General features: G+C 51.0%; 1 protein-coding gene across 1 annotated transcript in view; it reads left to right on the forward strand.

Annotated features, from left to right (window-relative positions):
• The window catches only part of kcnh1a (potassium voltage-gated channel, subfamily H (eag-related), member 1a), a 520,535-nt gene that overhangs the window by 57,721 nt on the left and 440,785 nt on the right, over positions 1–22,029 (forward strand). Inside the window, exon 2 of the mRNA XM_072509739.1 lies at positions 3,645–3,768. Coding sequence (XP_072365840.1) covers positions 3,645–3,768 — 124 coding nt within the window. The remainder of the gene's footprint in view (positions 1–3,644; positions 3,769–22,029) is intronic.

Genomic DNA, 22,029 nt, shown 5'->3' on the forward strand with positions numbered 1-22,029 from the left:
CATTATTGTATATAGTTATCCACCACTCCCGCCGGACACAACTTTAACAGGGGATGAATGTGGTAAACCACTATTGTACCTATATTAGAAGATGTACGGTAAACCTGCACTACAGGCTCGCCTGTGGCCCCTACCTGCTGGCTCCGCCCAGGAGGCGGGGTATAAATATGCGTGTTCTCCTGCTCGCAGCCATTTCGCCAGCTGCTGTGGGAGGCCACACATCTGATAGCAATAAAGCCTCAGTTTGGATTCAATGATCGTGCCTCAATGAAAAGGAAGGGAAGCGTTTTAGATTGGCATCAGCAGGTCAGGCTCGGGTTGAAGGAACAAGATGGCACCGCAAGCAGCCACTTTGGAGGGTTCTTAAACAAAGGGAAACCCCGGAGTGCAGGGGCGCACCCACGTGGTGTACACACAGTTGGCAACCATGTTGGGTGGCACCTGGACAAAGTGAAATCCCGGGGCACAGGGGCCTGGCCTCATGGTGAGAATGGTCACCACGGCATTTTGGATAGCTCCCTAACAAAGGGAAATCCCGGAGTGGAGGGGTGGTGCATCCTCAACATAAGTATGGTTGATCCCGCAGGACCGGGGAGGGTCAGAAACCCCCCACCAGCATAGTCACCTGCAACATTAGGGGGCCTAATGGCCCAGTGAAATCACAGAATCACAGAAATGATCCAGAGTCTTTGCCCATCCGTGAAGTTTGAAAGCCGACATAGTCTTCCTCCAAGAGATGCACCTGAGGAAGAAGGACCAACTGTGGGTAAGGAAGGGCTGGGTGGGACCGACCTACCATTCCTGCTATGGGACGAGGGCTAGGGTGTATCTATTTTGATAAACAAAAGGACAGTATTTACAGTGACAAAGACGGTTACGGTCCAAGGGGATGGTACGTCATGGTTAGCGGTGTCCTAGATTGGGCACAGGTAGTCCTGGTAACCGTGTATGAGCCCAATTGGGACAACACAGATTTTATAAAGAAGACCATGGTGGAAATCCCCGACATAGATATGCACCGACTGATCATGGCAGAGAACTTTAACTGCATACAGGACCCATTGATGGACCGATCAAACCTCAGAATGGGGAAAACGACAAGCATGGCTGGGAACGGGGAACGTTTATGGAACAGATGGGGCAGTGGACCCATGGCGGTTCCTGCACCTGGATGAGAAGGAATTCTCGTTATTCTCACCAGTACACAAGGTATACACCCACATCGACTTCTATGTAGTGGTGAACTTGGTGCTTTCGAAATAGTCAGAGCGGAATACTCCGTGATTGTCATCTCCAACCACGTTCCACATTACACGGCTGTGATGCTGGAGACGGGCTGTGCCCAACGCCCCACATGGAAGTTGGACACGGCCTTCTTGGCTGACAAGGTCTTCTGCCAGAAAACATCACAATCCATAAGCAAGTACATTATGAACAACCGGAACGGGGAAGTCTCACCGTCTATGTTTAAGGAGACACTGAAGGCAGTGATTACATAGAACACACAGTGCAGAAGGAGGTCATTCGGCCCATCGAGTCTGCACCAACCCACTTAAGCCCTCACTTCCACCCCATCCACATAACCCAATAACCCTTCCTAAACTTTTTGGTCACTAAGGGCAATTTAGCATGACCAATCCACCTAACCTGCACGTCTTTGGACTGTGGGAGGAAACCGGAGCACCCAGAGGAAACCCACGCAGACACGGGAGAACGCGCAGACTCCGCACAGACAGTGACGCAGCGGGGAATCGAACCTGGGACCCTGGCGCTGGGAAGCCACAGTGCTATCCACTTGTGCTACCATGCTGCCCTCCACGTTTACCAGATTAGGGGAGAGATTATACCCTACAAGGCTCGTTGTGACAGGGAAGCGAGGGCGCCTAGGCATCAATTGACTCCATCCTGGAGGTCGACAGGAGATACTCTGAGGCCCCGACCGCAGAGCTTCTGGTGGAGAGGAAAAAACTACAAATGGACTTTAACCTGCTATCCACCAGGAAAACATTGCACCAACTCCGCCAGACACGAGGGACCTTTTTTGAACACGGAGAGAAGGCTAACCGCCTGTTGGCTCACCAGCTGAGAAAGCAGGCAGCCACAAGAGAATTGGCTGAGGCAAAGGACAGCAGAGGCGGACTGGTAGCCGAACCAAAAAAAGGTCAAAAAAGCATTTGAAGCCGTCTACTGGGGACAGTACACCTCCAAGCCCCCCGACGAGGACTCAGGGATGAAACAGTTCCTCGATGGACTGGATATGCCAGTCATGGGGGATGATAGACGGAGGGAGCTGGAAGCACCAATAGGTCTGGGAGAGGTCATGGAGAATATCAACTCCATGCAGGTGAGGAAGGTTCTGGGACCTAATGAGTTCCTGGCGGACCTCTCCAAACAATTTGCACCGGCTCTTGCCCTGCACCTGTGGGAGATGTTCGCAGACTCGCTGACGAGATGCACCTTGCCTCCAACTCAACTCAGGTCACCATATAGTTTATACCCAAAAAAAGCAAAGACCCGACAGAATGTGGATCATACTGATCCATTTTGTTGTTCAGTGTGGATGTGAAAATACTTGCAAAAGTCCTGGCCAAGAGACTTGAAAACTATGTACCAGAGATGGCTGCAAAAGACCAGACAGGCTTTGCCAAGGATAGACAGCTAACTGTGAACATCAGATGGCTGCTGAATGTGACACTGAACCCATACGGGGAGAGAACACCAGAGGTGATCGTCTCCCTGGACGCAGAAAAGACCTCCACATGGTCGAATGGAAGTACCTCATTGAGGTACTGGAGTGGTTTGGGCTAGGGATAGGGTTCACCTCATGGGTAAAACTCCTGTAAAACACCCCAAGGCGAGCCTGCAAATGTGTGTGGGGGGGGGGGGGGGGGGGTAGAGACACCGACACGGGGAGCCAGCCAGAGGGTCCCGCACAAAACTATAAGAGCAAAACAAGATGGGGAGAGTAGAGACGGGGTGCTGAAAAGGTACAGTACGTAAATTGTAAATAATAATTGTTTCATTTATCTGCTGTCCAGCATGAAAATGTAAACTTCAATAAAAATATATATATTTTTAAAAGTACAGTAAAGGATACCTGCGAAGCATGTATAGAAACTTTCATTTCAACAGTTGGGCTAGATTGAAATTTCTGACCCGGAGCTAAAAGAATAAGAGGTTAATTTTGACATTGGATGATTGTATAAAACAGATGATATTGATTCAGCGGCCCATTATACATTTCTCCCGATTTTCATTTCCATTTCAGTTAATTGAAGTCAAAGTTACCCGTTAGCATTCTGAACCTAATCCATTAGGACAGTCATTCTAGTCACTGATTAAAAATGTATCTAGATTAAAGTGAGTTGTACTGGAAAATTAAGGGTGAACTTGTTGATCAAAGTACTTGACTGCTGGACGCAAACAAATATGTAGACTGTTGTGTAATTTTCACAAAAACCCAGAAACTACAGATGGTTTGATCTGTACCCAGGAAGATCTGAATGGCTCTGGTTTTCATTTCTGTGACGATGAAGAGGCAAATGGAAAATCCATTCTGTCGGTTATTGAGAAACCAAAATATTGGAGAAACGTAATGGCTTGTCAAAATGAGTGGTTTTAAAATCTGTTTTATTTTTCTCCAGACACCAATTTTGTGCTTGGGAATGCCCAGATAGTGGACTGGCCTATTGTATACAGCAATGATGGATTCTGCAAACTGTCTGGATATCATCGAGCAGAAGTTATGCAAAAGAGCAGCACTTGCAGGTACTAAAAGATGTAAAAGCATTTTATTTTCACCTTCCTAAGAATGTGTTGCAGGACATAATGGACGCGATTCAGCCTGCAGCACCGAGAAAGACCCCGCTATTCAACGGCATTTTGCCGTTTTTTGGGGGGCTTTGGGAAAGAAATTCTCATCGAGGCCACTCTTTTCAGTCATTTCCTGTCCTGGCGAGTACAGCTCATCAGTGCAGGAAGACTACTCGCAGATCGCCATTTTTAAAGGCAGCCTTGATCTTTCGACCTCCCTCTGAACCCCACCACGGCTTCAGTTATCCCCGCCCCCACTTCATCAAACTTACCTCTTCCTGGGTCCTGATGCCCCCCCACCCCGCCTCTTATGGGCAAGGGTCCCCCCGGGAACGACCACTGACATAGGCAACCTGGACACCTTAACACTGTCAGCCTGGCACCATGGCAGTGCCACTGCCAGCCTGGCAGTGCCACCTGGACACCCTGACATGTCAGGGGGAGTGCCATGGTACATCTTGCCCTGTGCACAACCACCCGGGGCCTCAGCCCCCCAGTGAGACTCCCCGAAGTGCCATCATGACTGGTTCACGACTTTGTGAACCAATACCAAACGGTGCCCAATTAAGACCCCATTGGCAAGGCCAGTGAATCCCGAGCCCAGGGTGGATTGGACCAGTGCATATTTAAATGAACCTAATGGATTATTTGAATATGCACGCCTGGGTCTCGCCCAGCGAGAGCGAGATACAGATCGTGATGGGCTGTGAGATTCTGTTGAATCTCCCAAAATGTTTCGAGTGTCGTGATTCTCGATAAAGGCCTCTCGCGAGATTCAGCAGCCTTGGCCCGACACCAAGTCAGGCGCGACGAGGCCGCTGAATCGCGTCCAATATTATTCTGTATATTTGTAAAGAATAATCTGACCAACTGGAACACATTTTGCATCAGTAATCAATGGCAATTCATGGGTAACCAGTGGCTTGTTTGAATGTAGGCAAGAAGTTCTTCACTTGTCAGGTTCTAATGATACCTCATAGCAATTATCAGTGACTTTTAAAGTATAAAATCATCACCTGACAAGATAAATTTAAAATCATTTTGTGTGTGGTTGTATGGGTAAATTTTAAATTCATTTTACCTTGTTGCATTTGGCAATTGAGTGATTCATGTGATATTTTCAGGTAATCTGCACAAAAGATATCTAAGTCTAATTAACTTAAACATTGTGTTAACTGCATAGCTTTCAAAACCTTTAAATGATTCAAGCATAACTCACTGATTATTATGACGTAATTAAATTTATAGGTAACTAATTTCTTTGTGCAGAGCACTGAATTTAGTCATTGCCTGAAATTATTTTAAAATATTTATGAATACATTTGGTATTTTTGTTAAGTATCTTTATATAGTTTTATAAAAGAACATCATTTAAACAGTGAGTGCTGTGACGTCCGTAGCTGATCTATATATTCTACAAAGGTGAACTAACATAAATGACGATGCAAACCTATATTTTCCATTTAGCAAATGGTTGAATGAGAGGTGGGATGATCCTGCCACAGTTTCCGGCTCAGATAAATATAAATTGTGAGTGAACAGCTGACATCAGAACTATCATCCACTGGAGATTGCTGTGGAGAGGGTAGGAATTTGCATACTGCTGCAGGAGTTAAAGGCTTGCAATAGTTCAAATTGAGACAAGCTGATGCACCTTGTCCAGGACAGTCAAACCAGAGGACGTAGCCAGCACTTTAAAGGGGTAAATTCAAATTTAATCTGTGAAAACACTGGAAAGAATTTTGCCCCCCCCCCCCAAAGGGTTCTACGGTAGAATTAGGGGGGGGGGCGTAAAATAACATGGATGGGGTTCTCTCTGGGGTCCCGCCCACCGAACCCGGATCTTATTTTATGGTGGGATGGACAGGGCCTCGGGCGAGAAGCCTGCCCCTGCCCCAATTAAAGCCGTGTGAATACTTCAAGGCCTTTTCCTGTCCAACCTCACTTTTAGGTCTTAGGCACAGCGCTGCAGTACCTCTTCTGGCTACCGCAGCGCTGTGCCTGGATGGGTTGGAGAATTGTTGGTCTGGCTCTGCTGCACAGGGGAGGGGTAAAATGTGTGGGAATGTAATAGTTATAGGGGATTCAATTTTAAGGGGAACAGATGGGCATTTCTGTGACCGCAACCGTGACTCCAAGATGATATGTTGCCACCCTGGTGCTAGAGTTAAGGATGTCTCAGACCAGCTACAGGACATTCTGAAGCTGGAGGGTTAACAGCCAGTGGTTGTGGTACTCGTTGGTACAAATGACATAGGTGGAAAAAGGATGAGGTCCTGAAGGCAAAATATAGAGAGTTGAAAAGTAGGACCTCTTCTCCCTGTGTTTGCGTGGGTTTTGCCCCCACAACCCAAAGATGTGCAGGGTAGGTGGATTGGCCATACTAAATTGCCCCTTAATTGGAAAAAAATGAATTGGGCACTGTAAATTAAAAAAAAAGAAAAGTTGGACCCCAAAGGTAGTGATCTCAGGATTACTACCAGTGCCACATGCTGGTCAGTAGAAATAGCAGGATATATTGGATGAAGACGTGGCTGAAGAGATGGTGTGAGAGGGAGGGTTTCAGATTCCTGGGACATTGGGACCGGTTCTGGGGAAAGTGGGACCAGTACAAACTGAACAGGTTATACCTGGGCAAGGCCAGGACTGATGTCCTGGGGGTATATTTGCTAGAGTGGTTGGGGAATGTTTAAACTAAAACGGCAGGGGGATGGGAACCTATGCAAGGAGTCAGAGGAGGGGGAATCAAGGACAAGAACAAAAGACAGAAAGGGGAATAAGAAAAGTGATAGGCAGAGAAATCAAGGGCCAGAATCAAACAGGGCCACAGTGAGAAATATTGGGACGGAACAAGTATTGTTAAAAAAGTCAAGACTTTTGCGACTTTGTGCCTAAACAAGTTGAGCATTAGCAATAAAGTGGATGAATTAATCACGCAAATAGATGTAATGGGGTATGATATAGTCGGGATTATGGAGACATGGCTGCAAGGTGACCAGGGATGGAAATTGAACATTCAGGGGTATTCAGTATTTAGGAAGGCCAAACAAAAAGAAAAAGGTGGTAGAGTTGCATTGCTGGTCAAAGAGGAAATTAACACAATAGTGAGGAAGGATATTAGCTCCACAATATGGAATCTGTATGGACAGAGCTGAGAAACACTGAGGGGCAAAAATAGTTTGTGGGGTGATGTTGGGAATTGCATGAAACAGGAAATTAGAGATGTATGCAATAAACGAACATCTGTCGAACATAGAACATACAGTGAAGAAGGAGGCCATTTGACCATCGAGTTTGCACCGACCCACTTAAGCCCTCACTTCCACCCTATCCCCGTAACCCAATAACCCCTCCTAACCTTTTTTTGGTCACTAAGGGCAATTTATCATGGCCAATCCACCTAACCTGCACGTCTTTGGACTGTGGGAGGAAACTGGAGCACCTGGAGGAAACCCACGCAGACACAGGGAGAATGTGCAGACTCCGCACAGACAGTGGCCCAACGGGGAATCGAACCTGGGACCCTGGCGCTGTGAAGCCACAGTGCTATCCACTTGTGCTACCGTGCTGCCCTGTAATTATGGGTGACTTTAATCTCCTTATAATTTAGAGGAGAAATTCCTGGAGTGTACATGGGATGGTTTTCTGGACCAATACATTGAGAAACCAACTAGAGGACTGGCCATCCACATCCTAGACTGGGTATTGTGGAATAAAATAGGGACAATTGGCAATCTAGTTGTGCGAGGCCCCTTGGGGATGAGCGATCATAATATGATGGAATCCCTCATCCAGTTGGAGAGTAACGCAGTTGATTCTGAGGCAAGGTCCTGAATCTTAATATAGGAAACTACAATGCTCTGAGGCGCGAATTGGCTATGATGGATGGGGAATGTTTCTTAAAGTGATGACGGTAGAAAGGTAATGGCAAACATTCAAACAGCACATGGGTGAATGGCACATTTGTATATTCCTGTCTGGCGCAAACATAAAATGGGAAAGGTAGCTAAACCATAGCTTACAAGCGAAATTAGAGATAGTAGACTCAAGTAAAAGGCATACATATTGCCTAGGAAAAACAACAGACTTGAGGATCGGGAGAAGTTTAGAATTCAGTAAAGGAGGACCAAGAGATTGATTAAGAAGGGGGAAGATAGAGTGTGAGAGTAAGTTTGCGGAGAACATAAAAACTGACTGTAAAAGTTTCTATAGGTATGTAAAGAGAAAAATATTGAAGACCAATCAGAAACAGGGGAATTTGACTTCCGGTTGCGGCGATGCAGAGCTAAGCTGCACATTTCGGTGGCTCCCGCTGGAACGGAATTTTGGGCTCTCCGGAGGGGCCCCAACGGAAATTTATCAACCGATTCCCGTGTGGGAAGGTGAGAGCAAGGTCCCCCTTCCGTCGTGTATGGAGGGGACCAGAAGTGGAGTGGGGTAAAAAGTGGCTTTGAAGCAGCGGTAGAAACGAGGGGGGAAAAACAAGATGGCGGAGGGCGGAGATCGAGCAGCATGGGGGCCAGATCAACAGGAGTTTCTCAGGCGCTGCGTGGAGGAGCTTAAAAAGGAGGTGCTGGCGCCACTGCTGACGGCGATCGAGGGGCTGAAGGAGACCCAGAAGGCCCAGGAGATAGAGCTCCGGGAGGTGAGGGACAAAACCAACAAGAACGAGGATGAGATCTTGGGTCTGCGGTGAAGATGGAGGCGCACGAGGCGCTGCACAAGAGGTGGGCCGCAAGATTCGAGGACCTGGAGAACAGGTCGAGGAGGAAGATTCTCCAGATTCTGGGTCTCCCTGAAGGGGTGGAGGGGGCCGATGCCAGGGCGTATGTGAGCACGATGCTCCATTCGCTGATGGGTGCGGAGGCCTCTCCGAGCCCCCTGGAGCTAGAAGGGGCTCACTGGGTCCTGGCGAGGAGACCCAAGGCCGGCGAGCCGCCAAGGGCGATAGTGGTGAGGTTCCATCGTTTCGCGGACAGAGAGAGTGTCCTGAGATGGGCCAAGAAAGAGCGGAACAGTAGATGGGAGAATGCGGCGATCCAAGTCTACCAGGACTGGAGCGCGGAGGTGGCAAAGAGGAGAGCTGGCTTCAATCGGGCCAAGGCGGTGCTGCATAGAAAGAGGGTGACATTCGGAATGCTGCAGCCAGCGTGACTGTGGGTCACATTTCGGGATCGACACCACTATTTTGAAATGCCAGAAGAGGCTTGGACCTTTATCCAAACGGAAAAGTTGGACTCAAACTGAGGGTCTGTGGTTGTGGGGGAGATGTTGATTGTATACAGGGTTGTAAATATGTGTGAAGAATGTTTCATGGGTGGGACGATGGATGGGGATGGGAGAAGAGATTTGATGGGGAGACTGTGAGGAATGTGGGCGTAGGTGCTGGAGGGTGGTGAGACTCGGGGATGGGGGAATTGGGATAAGGCCGCAACAGGAGCTGCGCCACAGGGGGCGGGGCAGGCTCAGGAAAGCGCGGGCTTTTTCCCGCGTTAGGGAAGGGCAGAGGGGGGGAATGGAGGAGCGCAAGGTGGAGGAGGGATTTCTACACGGTGGGGAGGGGTCAACGAGAAGGCGGGGGAATCCGGGGTCAGCAGGAGTCAGCTGACTTACGGAAGTATTATGGAGGGAGCAAAAGAGCTAGATCCGGATCTAGCGGGGTGGTGGGGGGGGGGGGGCGGGATAGGGTTGCTGCTGCATAGGCCGAGGGGGAACTGAAAACGGAAGAGGTGGTCGGGGCGGGGGTTCCCCGTCTGGGGGACTGGAGGGTGTGGGAGGTGCAGGCATGGGACTGGCCTAAAGAGATGGCTAGTCGGCGGGGATGGGGGTGGTGGGTGGGAAGCCCCCCAATCCGGCTGATAACGTGGAATGTGAGGGGCCTAAATGGGCTGGTTAAGAGGGCCCGAGTGTTCGCGCACTTAAAGGGACTGAAGGCAGACGTGGTCAAGCTTCAGGAGACACATTTGAAGGTGGCGGACCAGGTCAGGTTAAGAAAGGGATGGGTAGGACAGGTATTCCATTCGGGGCTGGATGCGAAGAATAGAGGGGTGGCAATACTGGTGGGGAAGCGGGTGTCCTTTGAGGCCAGGAACATAGTAGCAGACAATGGAGGTCGATACGTGATGGTGAGCGGTAGGTTGCAGGGGACGTGGGTGGTATTGGTAAATGTATACGCCCCAAACTGGGACGATGCTGGATTCATGAAGCGTATGTTGGGGCGCATTCCGGACCTGGATAAACGGTGTTGGACCCAGCACTGGATCGCTCCAGATCTAGGACCGGAAAGAGGCCGGCTGTGGCCAAGGTGCTTAGGGGGTTTATGGACCAGATGGGGGGTGTGGATCCGTGGAGATTTGCCAGGCCTCTGGCCAGAGAATTTTCTTTTTTCTCCCATGTACACAAAGCCTACTCCCGGATAGATTTTTTTTGTTCTGGGTAGGGCGCTGATCCCGAAAGTGGAGGGAACGGAGTTTTCGGCCATAGCCATTTCAGACCACGCCCCAAACTGGGTGGAACTGGAGTTGGGAGAGGAGAGGGACCAACGCCCATTGTGGCGGCTGGATGTGGGACTGCTGGCTGATGAGGAGGTGTGCGGGAGGGTGCAGGGGTGCATTGAAAGATATTTGGAGGCCAACGACAACGGGGAGGTGTAGGTGGGGGTAGTATTGGAGGCGCTGAAGGCGGTGATTAGGGGAGGGTTAATCTCTATCAGGGTTCATAGGGAGAAGAGAGAGCGCAGGGAAAGGGAGAGGTTAGTGGGGGAGATTTTGAGAGTGGACAGGAGATATGCAGAGGCCCCTGAAGAGGGACTACTCAGGGAGAGGCAAAGTCTCCAGACGGAATTCGACCTGTTGACCACCGGGAAGGCAGAGGCACAGTGGAGGAAAGCACAGGGGGCGACGTATGATGAGTATGGGGAGAAGGCGAGCCGGATGCTGGCACATCAGCTCCGTAAGAGGATGGCAGCGAGGGAGATAGGTGGAGTCAAGGATGGAAGGGGAACTACGGTGCGGTGATCCCAACCCCCAGCGGGGGAAGAGGGGATGCGACGATTCTTGGACCAACTGAGGTTCCCGAGGGTGGAGGAGCAGGAGGTGGCTGGTTTGGGGGCGCCAATTGGGTTGGAGGAGCTGATTTCAGGACTGGGGGGCATGCAGGCAGGGAAGGCCCCGGGACCGGATGGGTTCCCGGTTGATTTCTATAGGAAGTACGTAGACCTGTTAGCCCCGTTGCTGGTGAGGACTTTCAATGAGGCAAGAGAGGGGGGGGCCCTGCCCCTGACAATGTCGGAGACGATGATCTCTTTGGTCCTGAAGCGGGATAAGGACCCACTGCAATGTGGGTCGAACAGGCCGATCTCGCTCCTCAACGTGGATGCTAAGTTGCTGGCAAAAGTGCTGGCTACGAGGATCGAGGACTGTGTCCCGGGGGTGATTCACGAGGACCAGACGGGATTTGTAAAGGGCAGGCAGCTAAAAACCAATGTGCGGAGGCTCCTAAAAGTGATAATGATGCCATCGGTGGAGAGAGAGGCGGAGATACTGGCAGCCATGGACGCGGAGAAGGCCTTTGACCGAGTAGAGTGGGAGTATCTCTGGGAAGTGTTGCGGAGGTTTGGGTTCGGGGGAGGCTTTATTAGCTGGGTTAAGCTCCTATATAGAGTCCCGGTGGCGAGTGTGGTTACGAATCGGCGAAGGTCGGAGTATTTTCGGCTGTATCGAGGGACGAGGAAGGGGATCCCCCTGTTGTTTGCATTAGCAATTGAACCTTTGGCCATGGCATTAAGGGAGTCCAGGGAATGGAGAGGGATGGTCCGAGGGGGAGAGGAGCATCGAGTGTCGCTGTATGCAGACGACCTGTTGCTGTATGTGGCGGATCCAGTGGAGGGGATGGTGGAGGTCATGCAGATTCTAAGGGAGTTTGGGGACTTTTTGGGCTATAAGCTCAATGTAGGGAAAAGTGAGCTCTTCGTGGTGCATCCAGGGGACCAGGGAAGAGGGATAGGCGATCTACCGTTGAGGAGGGCGGAAAGGAGCTTTCGGTACTTGGGGATCCAAATAGCTAGGAGCTGGGGGCCCCTGCATAAACTTAATTTAACGCGGCTGGTGGAGCAGATGGAGGAGGACTTCAAACGATGGGACATGTTACCACTCTCGCTAGCGGGCAGAGTACAGTCGATTAAAATGGTGACCCTCCCGAGGTTTCTTTTTGTGTTCCAGTGCCTTCAAATTGTGATCACCAAGGCCTTTTTTAAGAGGGTAGGCAGGAGCATTATGGGTTTTGTGTGGGCAAACAAGACCCCGAGGGTAAGGAGGGGGTTTCTGGAGCATAGTCGAGATAGAGGAGGGCTGGCGTTGCCGAATCTGGGTGGTTACCACTGGGCAGCCAATGTGGCGATGATCCGTAAGTGGGGGATGGAGGAAGAGGGGGCGGCATGGAAGAGGTTGGAGATGGCGTCCTGCAAAGGAACGAGTCTGGGGGCGCAGGTGACGGCACCGCTGCCGCTCTCGCCGACAAGATACACCACGAGTCCGGTGGTGGTGGCAACGCTAAAGATCTGGGGCCAGTGGAGACGACATAGGGGTGCGATGGGAGCCTCGGTGTGGTCCCCGATCAGGGGTAACCATCGGTTTGTCCCAGGAAGGATGGACGGGGGGTTTCAGAGCTGGCATCGGGCAGGGATTAGAAGAATGGGGGACCTGTTCATTGATGGGACGTTTGCGAGCCTAGGGGCGCTGGAGGAGAAGTTTGGGCTACCCTCAGGAAACGCGTTCAGGTACATGCAACTGAGGGCGTTTGTGAGGCGACAGGTGAGGGAATTCCCGTTGCTCCCAGCATAGGGGATTCAAAACAGGGTGATTTCGGGTGTATGGGTCGGAGAGGGCAAGATGTTGGCGATATACCAGGAGATGAAAGAAGAGGGGGAGGCTTTGGTAGAGGAGCTGAAGGGTAAATGGGAGGAGGAGTTAGGGGAGGAGATTGAAGAGGGTCTGTGGACTGATGCCCTGAGTAGGGTTAACTATTCTTCCTCATGTGCCAGGCTTAGCCTGATGCAGTTTAAGGTTCTTCACAGAGCGCATATGACGGGGGCGAGGCTGAGTAGGTTCTTTGGGGTGGAGGACAGATGTGGGAGGTGCTCAGGAAGCCCGGCGAACCACGCTCATATGTTCTGGTCGTGCCCGGCACTGGATGGGTTCTAGAGGGGTGTTGCGAGAACTATACCTAAGGTGGTGAAAGTCCGGGTCAAGCCAAGTTGGGGCCTAGCACTATTTGGAGAGGCGGACGAGCCGGGAGTGCAGGAGGCGAAAGAGACCGGCATTCTGGCCTTTGCGTCCCTGGTAGCCCGGCGGAGGATCTTGTTAGTGTGGAAAGATGCGAAGCCCCCGTGTGGAAGCCTGGATAAATGACATGGCAGAGTTTATCAAGTTGGAGAGAATAAAGTTTGCCTTGAGAGGGTCTGTGCAGGAGTTCTCCAGGCGGTGGCAACCGTTCTGACTACCTCGCGGAGCGTTAGATGAAGTTCGGTCAGCAGTAGCAACCCAGGGGGGGGAGGGGGGAGGGGAGGGTGGGGGGGGGGGCATCTCTTTCGGGGGGTGGGGGATGAAGGGTGAACGGGGAAGGTTTTTTTTTCCTAGGGGCACTTGAGCAAGAAAATACATAAACGTTTGGGAAAGTCGATATGTGCGAGAGGAATCCAATGTCCAAAGTTCTGTATTCTGTTGATTTGATATGTTTATGTCTTGCTATGCGACCTTTCTTTTCTTTTTTTTGTTACGGGAGGGTGGGGTTTGTATGGTTGAAAATTTTGTTCAAAAATTCTTAATAAACATATTTTGTAAAAAAGAAACAGGGGAATTTATAATGGGGAACAAAGAATTGATTGACCAACTAAATACATACTTTGATTCTTGTGATGATAGGCAGGCTATTCATCTGTGTATAATAAGAGTAGTTCATCATCACTGTAACTTCTATGATCTATGATCTGCATGTGTATTATAAGTTATATGTTTTACTGTTGTAGTTCTAGCATCCGACCTGCAGGCGGGGTGAGCACGGAGTCCCGGGACTCGGATGCACCATGTGGTCCTTCAGTTTGTAAGGAGTTGATAGCAGTTACATATTAGAGCAGCTCTGTTGCATCTTAGTGTGAGTTAGTGATAGACATTTATTTCCAACTGTATTCACCTCAGACATTTTAGTTATTCATTAGTGTAGTGTAGTAATAAAAAGCTTTGTTGATAAAACAAAGTCTAATGTTCTTTGTTCACATGGCAATATCGAGATTCCACATCAGCCCAATCAAAGAACATTACAGTTCTGTCTTCACTAAGGAAAACACAAATAACAAACCAGAAATGTTGAAGAACACAGGGTTTAGTGAGATGGAGGAACTGAAGGAAATCCATATTAGTAGGGAAATGCTGTTGGGAAAATTGATGGGATTGACGGCTGATAAATCCTGGAGGCCTGATAATCTACATCCCAGAGAATTTAAGGAAATGACCCTAGAAATAGTGGATGCATTGATGGATATTTTCCAATATCCTATAGACTCTGGCCCTGGAACAGTTCCTACAGTTTGGTGGGTAGCTAATGTAACCTCTTATTTAAAAAGGGAGGTAAAGAGAAAGCAGTGAATTATAAACCAGTCAGCCTGACATCAGTCATGGGGAAAATGTTAGAGTCCATTAAAAATATTTAAAAACAGAGCACTTGGAAAACAGTGACAGGATCGGACAGAGTCAGCATGGATTTATGAAAGAGAAATCATGCTTGACAAATTTACTGGAATTCTTCGAGGATGTAACTAGTAGAGTTTTAAAAATATATATTTTTATTAGTGTCTGGTTTGTTAGATACAACAAAACCTGAGTTTTGCATGTAAATGACAATGCAACAGCAATAAGAACAAAAAATAGAAACAACAATATTTGAGTCCCTCGCTGTCACCATAACTGTGACTGGGGCTCCAACACTAATTTACAGTTGCACCTTTACAGCAGTGTTTGGTTTTTACAGTGATTTGACGGGTTTCAGCTGGGGCTCCTACCACATGGCGGTTGGGGATGCCCCCAGGTTTACCCACACATATACAGATATGTGGGGGCAGCACGGTAGCACAAGTGGATAGCACTGTGGCTTCACAGCGCCAGGGTCCCAGGTTCGATTCCCCGCTGGGTCACTGTCTGTGTGGAGTCTGCACGTTCTCCCCGTGTCTGCGTGGGTTTCCTCCGGGTGCTCCGGTTTCCTCCCACAGTCCAAAGACGTGCAGGTTAGGTGGATTGGCCATGATAAATTGCCCTTAGTGACCAAAAAGGTTAGGAGGGGTTCCGGGGATAGGGGGAAGTGAGGGCTTAAGTGGGTCGGTGCAGACTCGATGGGCCGAATGGCTTCCTTCTGCACTGTATGTTCTATGTTCTATGTTCTATGTTCTATAGGTGGGGTCCTTCCCCTCGCTCACCGGTAGGCTCCATTCCACTGGTGGGAGAGGAGGTCCCGCTTCCCCCTTGAGTTTGAGTTTTCGAGGGAGGATGGGCCCGTTCGTTGCCCCGTCGATCCAGAATCCTCCCCCTATCTCCTGCCCATTAACTCCCCCCATTTCCGTCTGGTCTCATCCAGTGGAGTCCTGACCTTTTCTATAAGCCATGTATAAATGTTGCCGCATTTGTCGCCTTCTAACCAGTCCAGCCCTATCATTGGCTCCAGGCATGCATGTCCGTGTCTCTGGGGGAACTTTTGGGTCTCCTTGCGGAGAAAGGTACGCAGCTGCAGATATCTAAGCTTGTTCTCTTTCGGTAGGTGGCGCCTCTTTGTAAGTTCCCCCAGGGTTGGCAGTCTGGTGTCCACATACATGTCCTCTACCATCAGCGTCCCTCTGTCCCCCCCCCCCCCCCACCCCCACGTTCCAAATGTGGCATCCATTCTCGTTGGTGCGAACCTAGGGTTGTTGCAGATGGGGCGGGGGGGGGGGGGGGGGGGGGGGGGGGGCGTGGACACTTCGTCAAGTTCGAAGTGGCACCTAAACTGGTTCCACGTCCTTAGGGTGACTACTACCTCATGGCTCCTGGAGTGCTTTGAGTGTGGGGGGGTGCTGGGAGTGGCGCGGCCCCCCACCCACCCAGACGAAAGCCATGATTAACTTGTTGACCCTGGTGAAGAAGGATTTGGGGATGAAGATTGGGAGTGATCTAAATACGAAGAGCAACCTAGACAGCACGTTCATTTTGACCGTCTGTACTCTTGTGGCTAGCAGACGAGGAAGTGAGCCCCATCTCTGCAGGTCTCTCTTCATCTCCTCCACCAAGCTAGTGAGGTTTCACCTGTAGAGTCTCTTCCAGGTGTGGGCCACTTGGATCTCCAGGTACCTGAACTTCGTGTGGGTTACTTTAAATGGCAATTCTTCCAGCTCCGCTCCTTCCTCTCGGGGGTTTACCGGGAAGATTTTGCTCTTTCCCAGGTTGAGTTTGTAACCTGAGAAGGCGCCGAAATCCCTGAGGAATCGGTTATCTTTCCTATACTGGCTAGGAGGTTCGACACGTAGAGAAGCAGGTCATCCGCATAGAGTGAGAATCTATGCTCTCTGTCTCCTCTCCAAGTACCTGTCCATCAATCAGCTGATCTAAGGGCGGTAGCCAGCAGACAATTACCGGCATAAACAGGAGAAGGGATAGCAGACACCACTGCCTCATTCCTCTGTGCAGCCGGAAGTATTCAGAACTGGTTTTGTTTTGTCTGTATGCTCACCATAGGAGCGCCCATGTGGTGAGCTCTTATTCAAACCCAAACCATTCAAGCACCTACATGAGGTACCTCTATTCGATCGAAGGCTTTCTTAGCATCCTGGGAGACGATCACCTCTGGTGTCCTCTCCCCAGATGAGATCATTATTATGTTTAGCGAGCATCAGGGGCGTCATTCTCCGCCGGCGGGAGTCTCCGTTTTGCCGGCGCCCGGGGGTTTCCCGCCGGCGTGGGGCTGCCCCACAATGGGAAACCCCATTGACCGGCCGGTGTTACGGAGACTCCCGCCGGCCGGTCGGGGCAGAAATGTGGCGGGGCGGGTAGGAGAATTTCGCCCCTGATGTTTGCTGTTAGCTGTCTGCCCTTAACACATCTGATCTGATCTTCTGCGATCACTTTTGGCAGGTGTGGTAGTTTCAGGTATTGCAGTACCCGAGAGGCTGTAGACCATTGGGTAAACCTTGGAGTTTACCATTGGCTGTTTGAATTTCATAGAATTTACAGTGCAGAAGGAGGCCATTCGGCCCATTGAGTCTGGAAAGAGCACCCTACCCAAGGTCAACACCTCCACCCTATCCCCATAACCCAGTAACCCCACCCAACACTAAGGGCAATTTTGGACACTAAGGGCAATTTATCATGGCCAATCCACCTAACCTGCACATCTTTGGACTGTGGGAGGAAACCGGAGCACCCGGAGGAAACCCATGCACACACGGGGAGGATGTGCAGACTCCGCACAGACAGTGACCCAAGCCGGAATCGAACCTGGGACCCTGGAGCTGTGAAGCAATTGTGCTAACCACTGTGCTACCTTGCTGCCCACGACAGGCGGGGTATAATAACAGGTGTCGTCCCAGCAGCCCTCATTCTGTACCGAAGCTGCTGGGGAACAGATCTAGTGTATTAAAGCCTTCAGTTATGTTACAACCTCGTCTTTGAGTTTAATTGATCGTGCATCAGCAGGCAACTGTTGCCTTGCCAGCACTTTATCCTTCTTGGGGATCAATGAGATCGAGGCGTGTGCCAGCGTGGGCGGCAGGGCCCTCTTCAGCAGTGAGTCATTGACCATCAGTCGGCGCTGCTGAGAATATTTTGTAAAAGTCTGCAGGGAACCCAGCCGTTCCCAGCGCTTTACCTGATTGCATGGAGTCGATGCACTCCACGATTTCAGCCAGCCCCAGCGATGCTTCCAGCACCTGTTTCTTGTCCTCCCCCACCACCAGTATGTCCAACCTATCGATGAACTGTTCCATCCTCGAGATCCCCTCGAGGGGGCTCGGAGGTGCATAGCCCTTGGTAAAAGTTTGTAAAGGCCCCATTGACCTCCTCTTGGTCTGCTACCATCCTACCATTGTGTAGTAAACTACTGTTGCACCTGAATTAGGTGATGTACGGTAGGACCTGTACTACAGGTTCGCCGGTGGTCCCTGCCTGTATAAATATGCGTGTCCTCCAGCCAGCAGCCATTTCGCCAGCTGCTGTGGGAGGCCACACATCTGATCGCAATAAAGCCTCAGTTGGATTCAACTATCGTCTTTGTCCAATTGATCGTGCCTCACATTTCTGTCCCTAACTTGAGCTATCTCGTTTGCGGCATGTTTTCTCAACTGCTGTGCCAGCATATGGCTGGCCTTGTCTCCATGTTCGTAAAAGCTCCCCCCCCCGTGCCTGACAGAGCTGGTGGACTGCTTTCTGAGTAGGAAGCAGGTCAATGGTTAGGGCCGTGGTGTATTGCCGATCCACCTCCAGTATGGAGCCGATCTGCTGCTGCTTGGATTCCCTTGACTCCCAGTCCCCAAGGGCCCTAAACGCTATGATTTCACCCCTGATCACCGCCTTCAGTGCCTGCCAGAAAGTGGACTTTCGCATTCTAGCTGCAGGATGCATCGTTAGTGACTTGGGATATTTTAGTGTTGAATTCCTTATCGGCAAGGAGAACTGTATCCAGCCTCCATGGGGGGCGTTGGGCCCGGCCCTTCTCCAACCACACGTCAATGTAGTGCGGCGCGTGGGTCGGAGATTACAATCGCAGAGTATTCTGCCCTTGATACACCTGGAAGTACCCTTTCCCTACCACTAAAGAGTCTATCCGTGAGTACCCCTTATGCATGTGGGAGAAGCAAAATAATTATTTTTCTATTGGTTGGTGAAACCTCCACGGGTCTAACCCCGTATATATTTACCAGAACTACCAGGGCCCCTTCCAGTGTCCCGCTGACCATTATGACCATCATCTATCAGCTGACTCGCAAGGTAGCAGTTCCCCTCTTGATTAGGTTCCCCTATTTAACACCCCTCTGCCCCATCCCACCCCCTTGCCCCCGCCATCTCTGCCCGCGTTCATTTCTGCCCCTCTCGGCTCTCACAACTCGCGTACTAACCCTTGTGTGCTACCACTGCTTGCCCAGACCATTATCCTGAACAAATTAATTGGCCTCCTCCGGGAGCTTCGGAGTGTGTGACCCATAACTTGGCAGGGTAAAGCATGCCAAAACGCATCTTGTTTTTGTATCAGGCGGATTTGGCACTATTAAATTCAGTCCGGCGCTTGACCAGGTTTGCCCCAATCTTCTGGTACAAGGAGATGGAATAAGACCATAAGACCATAAGACCATAAGACATAGGAGCGGAAGTAAGGCCATTCGGCCCATCGAGTCCGCTCCACCATTCAATCATGGCTGATTTCAACTCCATTTACCCGCTCTCTCTCCATAGCCCTTAATTCCTCGAGAAATCAAGAATTTATCAACTTCTGTCTTAAAGACACTCAACGTCCCGGCCTCCACCGCCCTCTGTGGCAATGAATTCCACAGACCCACCATTCTCTGGCTGAAGAAATTTCTCCTCATCTGTTCTTCCCACTTGCACCCTCTCGGGTCTTTTGCCCACCTCAGGATCCGCTCTTTGTCCTGATACTTTTGGAACTTCACAATTATCGCCTGTGGGGTTTCCCCGACTCTGGGCTGCTGCTGAAGCGACCTGTGGGTGGGGTCCACCTCCGGGGGAAATTGTGTCATCCTCGGACTCGAGCTGCAGGGTTTCCTGGGTCTCGGGTATATAGCTCCCCTTCGTGTCAGTATCCTCGTCGCTGCTTGACAGCCGGCGCTCCGGCTGTGGCGGGGGGCACCAGAAGGACCCGCCCCATCACCAGCAAGTCCTGCAAGACACGACGTATGATTAAACCGCGGGCCGGTGGGGAATGCGGGTGATGGGCTGTGTGGAACTGGGGTGAAGGGGTGGTGTGAGGGTGCGGGTGGTGTTGGTGGGGGGGCTGACACATATGTCACAGGGAACCGCAGTTCCTCGCCCGAGGCCGCTCTCCACCCTGGAAGCTACCCTTTCCTCGGGCCCGCTGACCACGTCCAGGGCCCGCTGCTCTGCTACGGGTGGAGCCGCGGGTCCGGTTGTTCCCCTCCAGTCTTCTGCTGTTACGGCCGGCCTTCTCCCGCTGGGGGGGGGTTAACAGAAAACGCATACTGTTAGACAGCCCAGGGTGTGGGTAGCTGGTGGCTTCTGTGGCCAGACCACCTGGCCATGGTGGCCAGTATGGGTGCCAGCATGTGGTGCAGGGTGGAAGTTTGGCCGCCCTCCTGGTTGGGGGAGGGGGGGGGGCGTTTTACTGGCACGTGCGATGGAGGTTGGTGCTAGGGCACCGTGCTGCCTACTCACCCTGGTCGCCCTGAGGAGGTTGTGCAGTTTCTTCCGGCACTGCTGGCTCGTCCAGATGTTGTTGCTCATGGTGCTTACTGACTCTGCCACTTGCGCCCAGGCAAGGTGAAGTGTGGCGGCTGGCAGCCTCCTCCACAGGCTGGGGAACAGGGCCGCCCGCTTCTCCTTCACGGTGTCCTGGAATGTCTCAAACTCGGTGTCTGTGAACCTCGGGGCCACTCTCCTTGCTGCCATCTTCTTGGCTGGGATGGTGTGTGTGGGGAGTGCAGTGTGCATATGCGGCTGCAGCTTGTCAGCCTTCTGAGTGTCAATCGCAAATTCGGCACCGTTTCTCATTGGAATCGATTGCGTTCCACGTGGCGTCGGTGCCAGCCGCTCAACGGTCGCTGAATCGGTCCAGGTGCAGCACCAGTTTTGCTGTCATGGAAGTCCACAAATCCTGCCCCAACGTCAACACTTAATCTGAGGACTGGAGAATTCCACCATGTATGGTTCGAGAAGGAGTTAGATATAGCTCCTGGGGCGAAAGGGATCAAAGGGCATTGACGGGAGAATGGGGGAACGGAAACAAGCTGTTGAGTTGGTTGATCAGCCATGATTATCATGAATGGTGAAGCAGACGCGAGGGGCTGAATGGCCTACTCCTCCTATTTTCTATGTTTCTGATCTTATTGGCTTGCAGCTCTAAGGTAGGACTTTTACCAAGGCGGACTTCCTTCAAATGTGGACAGAAGTCTCCTGCTGCCAATCAATGCTCATTGGAGCATGAAATGGCAGTGGGCCTTTCTGAGTCAGTGGGGAGCTGTTCCCCACTGACTCTGTGGATGATGAGTGCCGAGCCCCAATTATCCTGAAAATTCAGGTCATTATTTCAATGAGTGAGAGAAATAGGTACCCTAGAGAAGATGGATAACATTGATTTATTCAAATGCAAATTAGATGTCTTAGTTTATGTGGTAGTCTGTGTTAGGAGGATTACAGTACCTGGTAATGCCAGAATACCATTGGTGGAGAATGTACTGGTTCCCATTGGATAAGCTTGTATGTTAGCTCCGCCCTGCAAGGCGGGGTATAAGAGCCCGTGCCGCCCCAGCAGCTTTCTTCTGTACCTGCGCTGCTGGGGGAAACAGCTAGCGTATTAAAGCCTTCAATTGTCTCCAATCTCATTTCTGAGGTTATTGATCGTGCATCAATTTAATACGCTAGATTTAAAAGAATGGACAGAAACTTCAAGTCCTGCACTCGAGGGTGAGCCCAGAAATCTACACCCTCATCGAGGATGCGGACGATTTCGAATCAGCAATGGAGCTGCTGAAAGGACATTATATTCGCACTGTAAACCAGGTCTACGCCCGGCATCTGCTAGCGACGAGGCGACAAATCCCTGGGGAATTGCTGGAAGAATTCTACCGTGCGCTACTGGTGTTGGGGAGAAACTGCAGCTGCCCGCAAGTTTCGGCGAGCGACCACATAGAACCTTTGATCCGGGTCGCTTTCGTTGCAGGTATGCTGTCCTCCCAAATCCGCCAGCGATTGCTGGAGAAAGAGACACTAGGCCTCAAGGAGGCACGCGCCCTTGCCAGCTCCCTGGATGTGGCCTACCGAAACACCCGCGCTTACGTCCCCGACCGCGCGGCAGCCCCCTGGGCAGCGTGGAACCCCGTCGCAGCCGACCCCGCGGCATCTCGCATCCCCCTACAAACTTGTGCTGCAAGATGGCCTGGCAACCCCAGGGGGCCCCGCTGCTATTTTTGCGGGCAAGCCAAGCACCCCCGACAGTGCTGTCCGGCCCGTTCATCCA

Source organism: Scyliorhinus torazame, chromosome 1 (assembly GCF_047496885.1).
Source record: "Scyliorhinus torazame isolate Kashiwa2021f chromosome 1, sScyTor2.1, whole genome shotgun sequence".
Taxonomy (NCBI): Eukaryota; Metazoa; Chordata; class Chondrichthyes; order Carcharhiniformes; family Scyliorhinidae; genus Scyliorhinus; species Scyliorhinus torazame.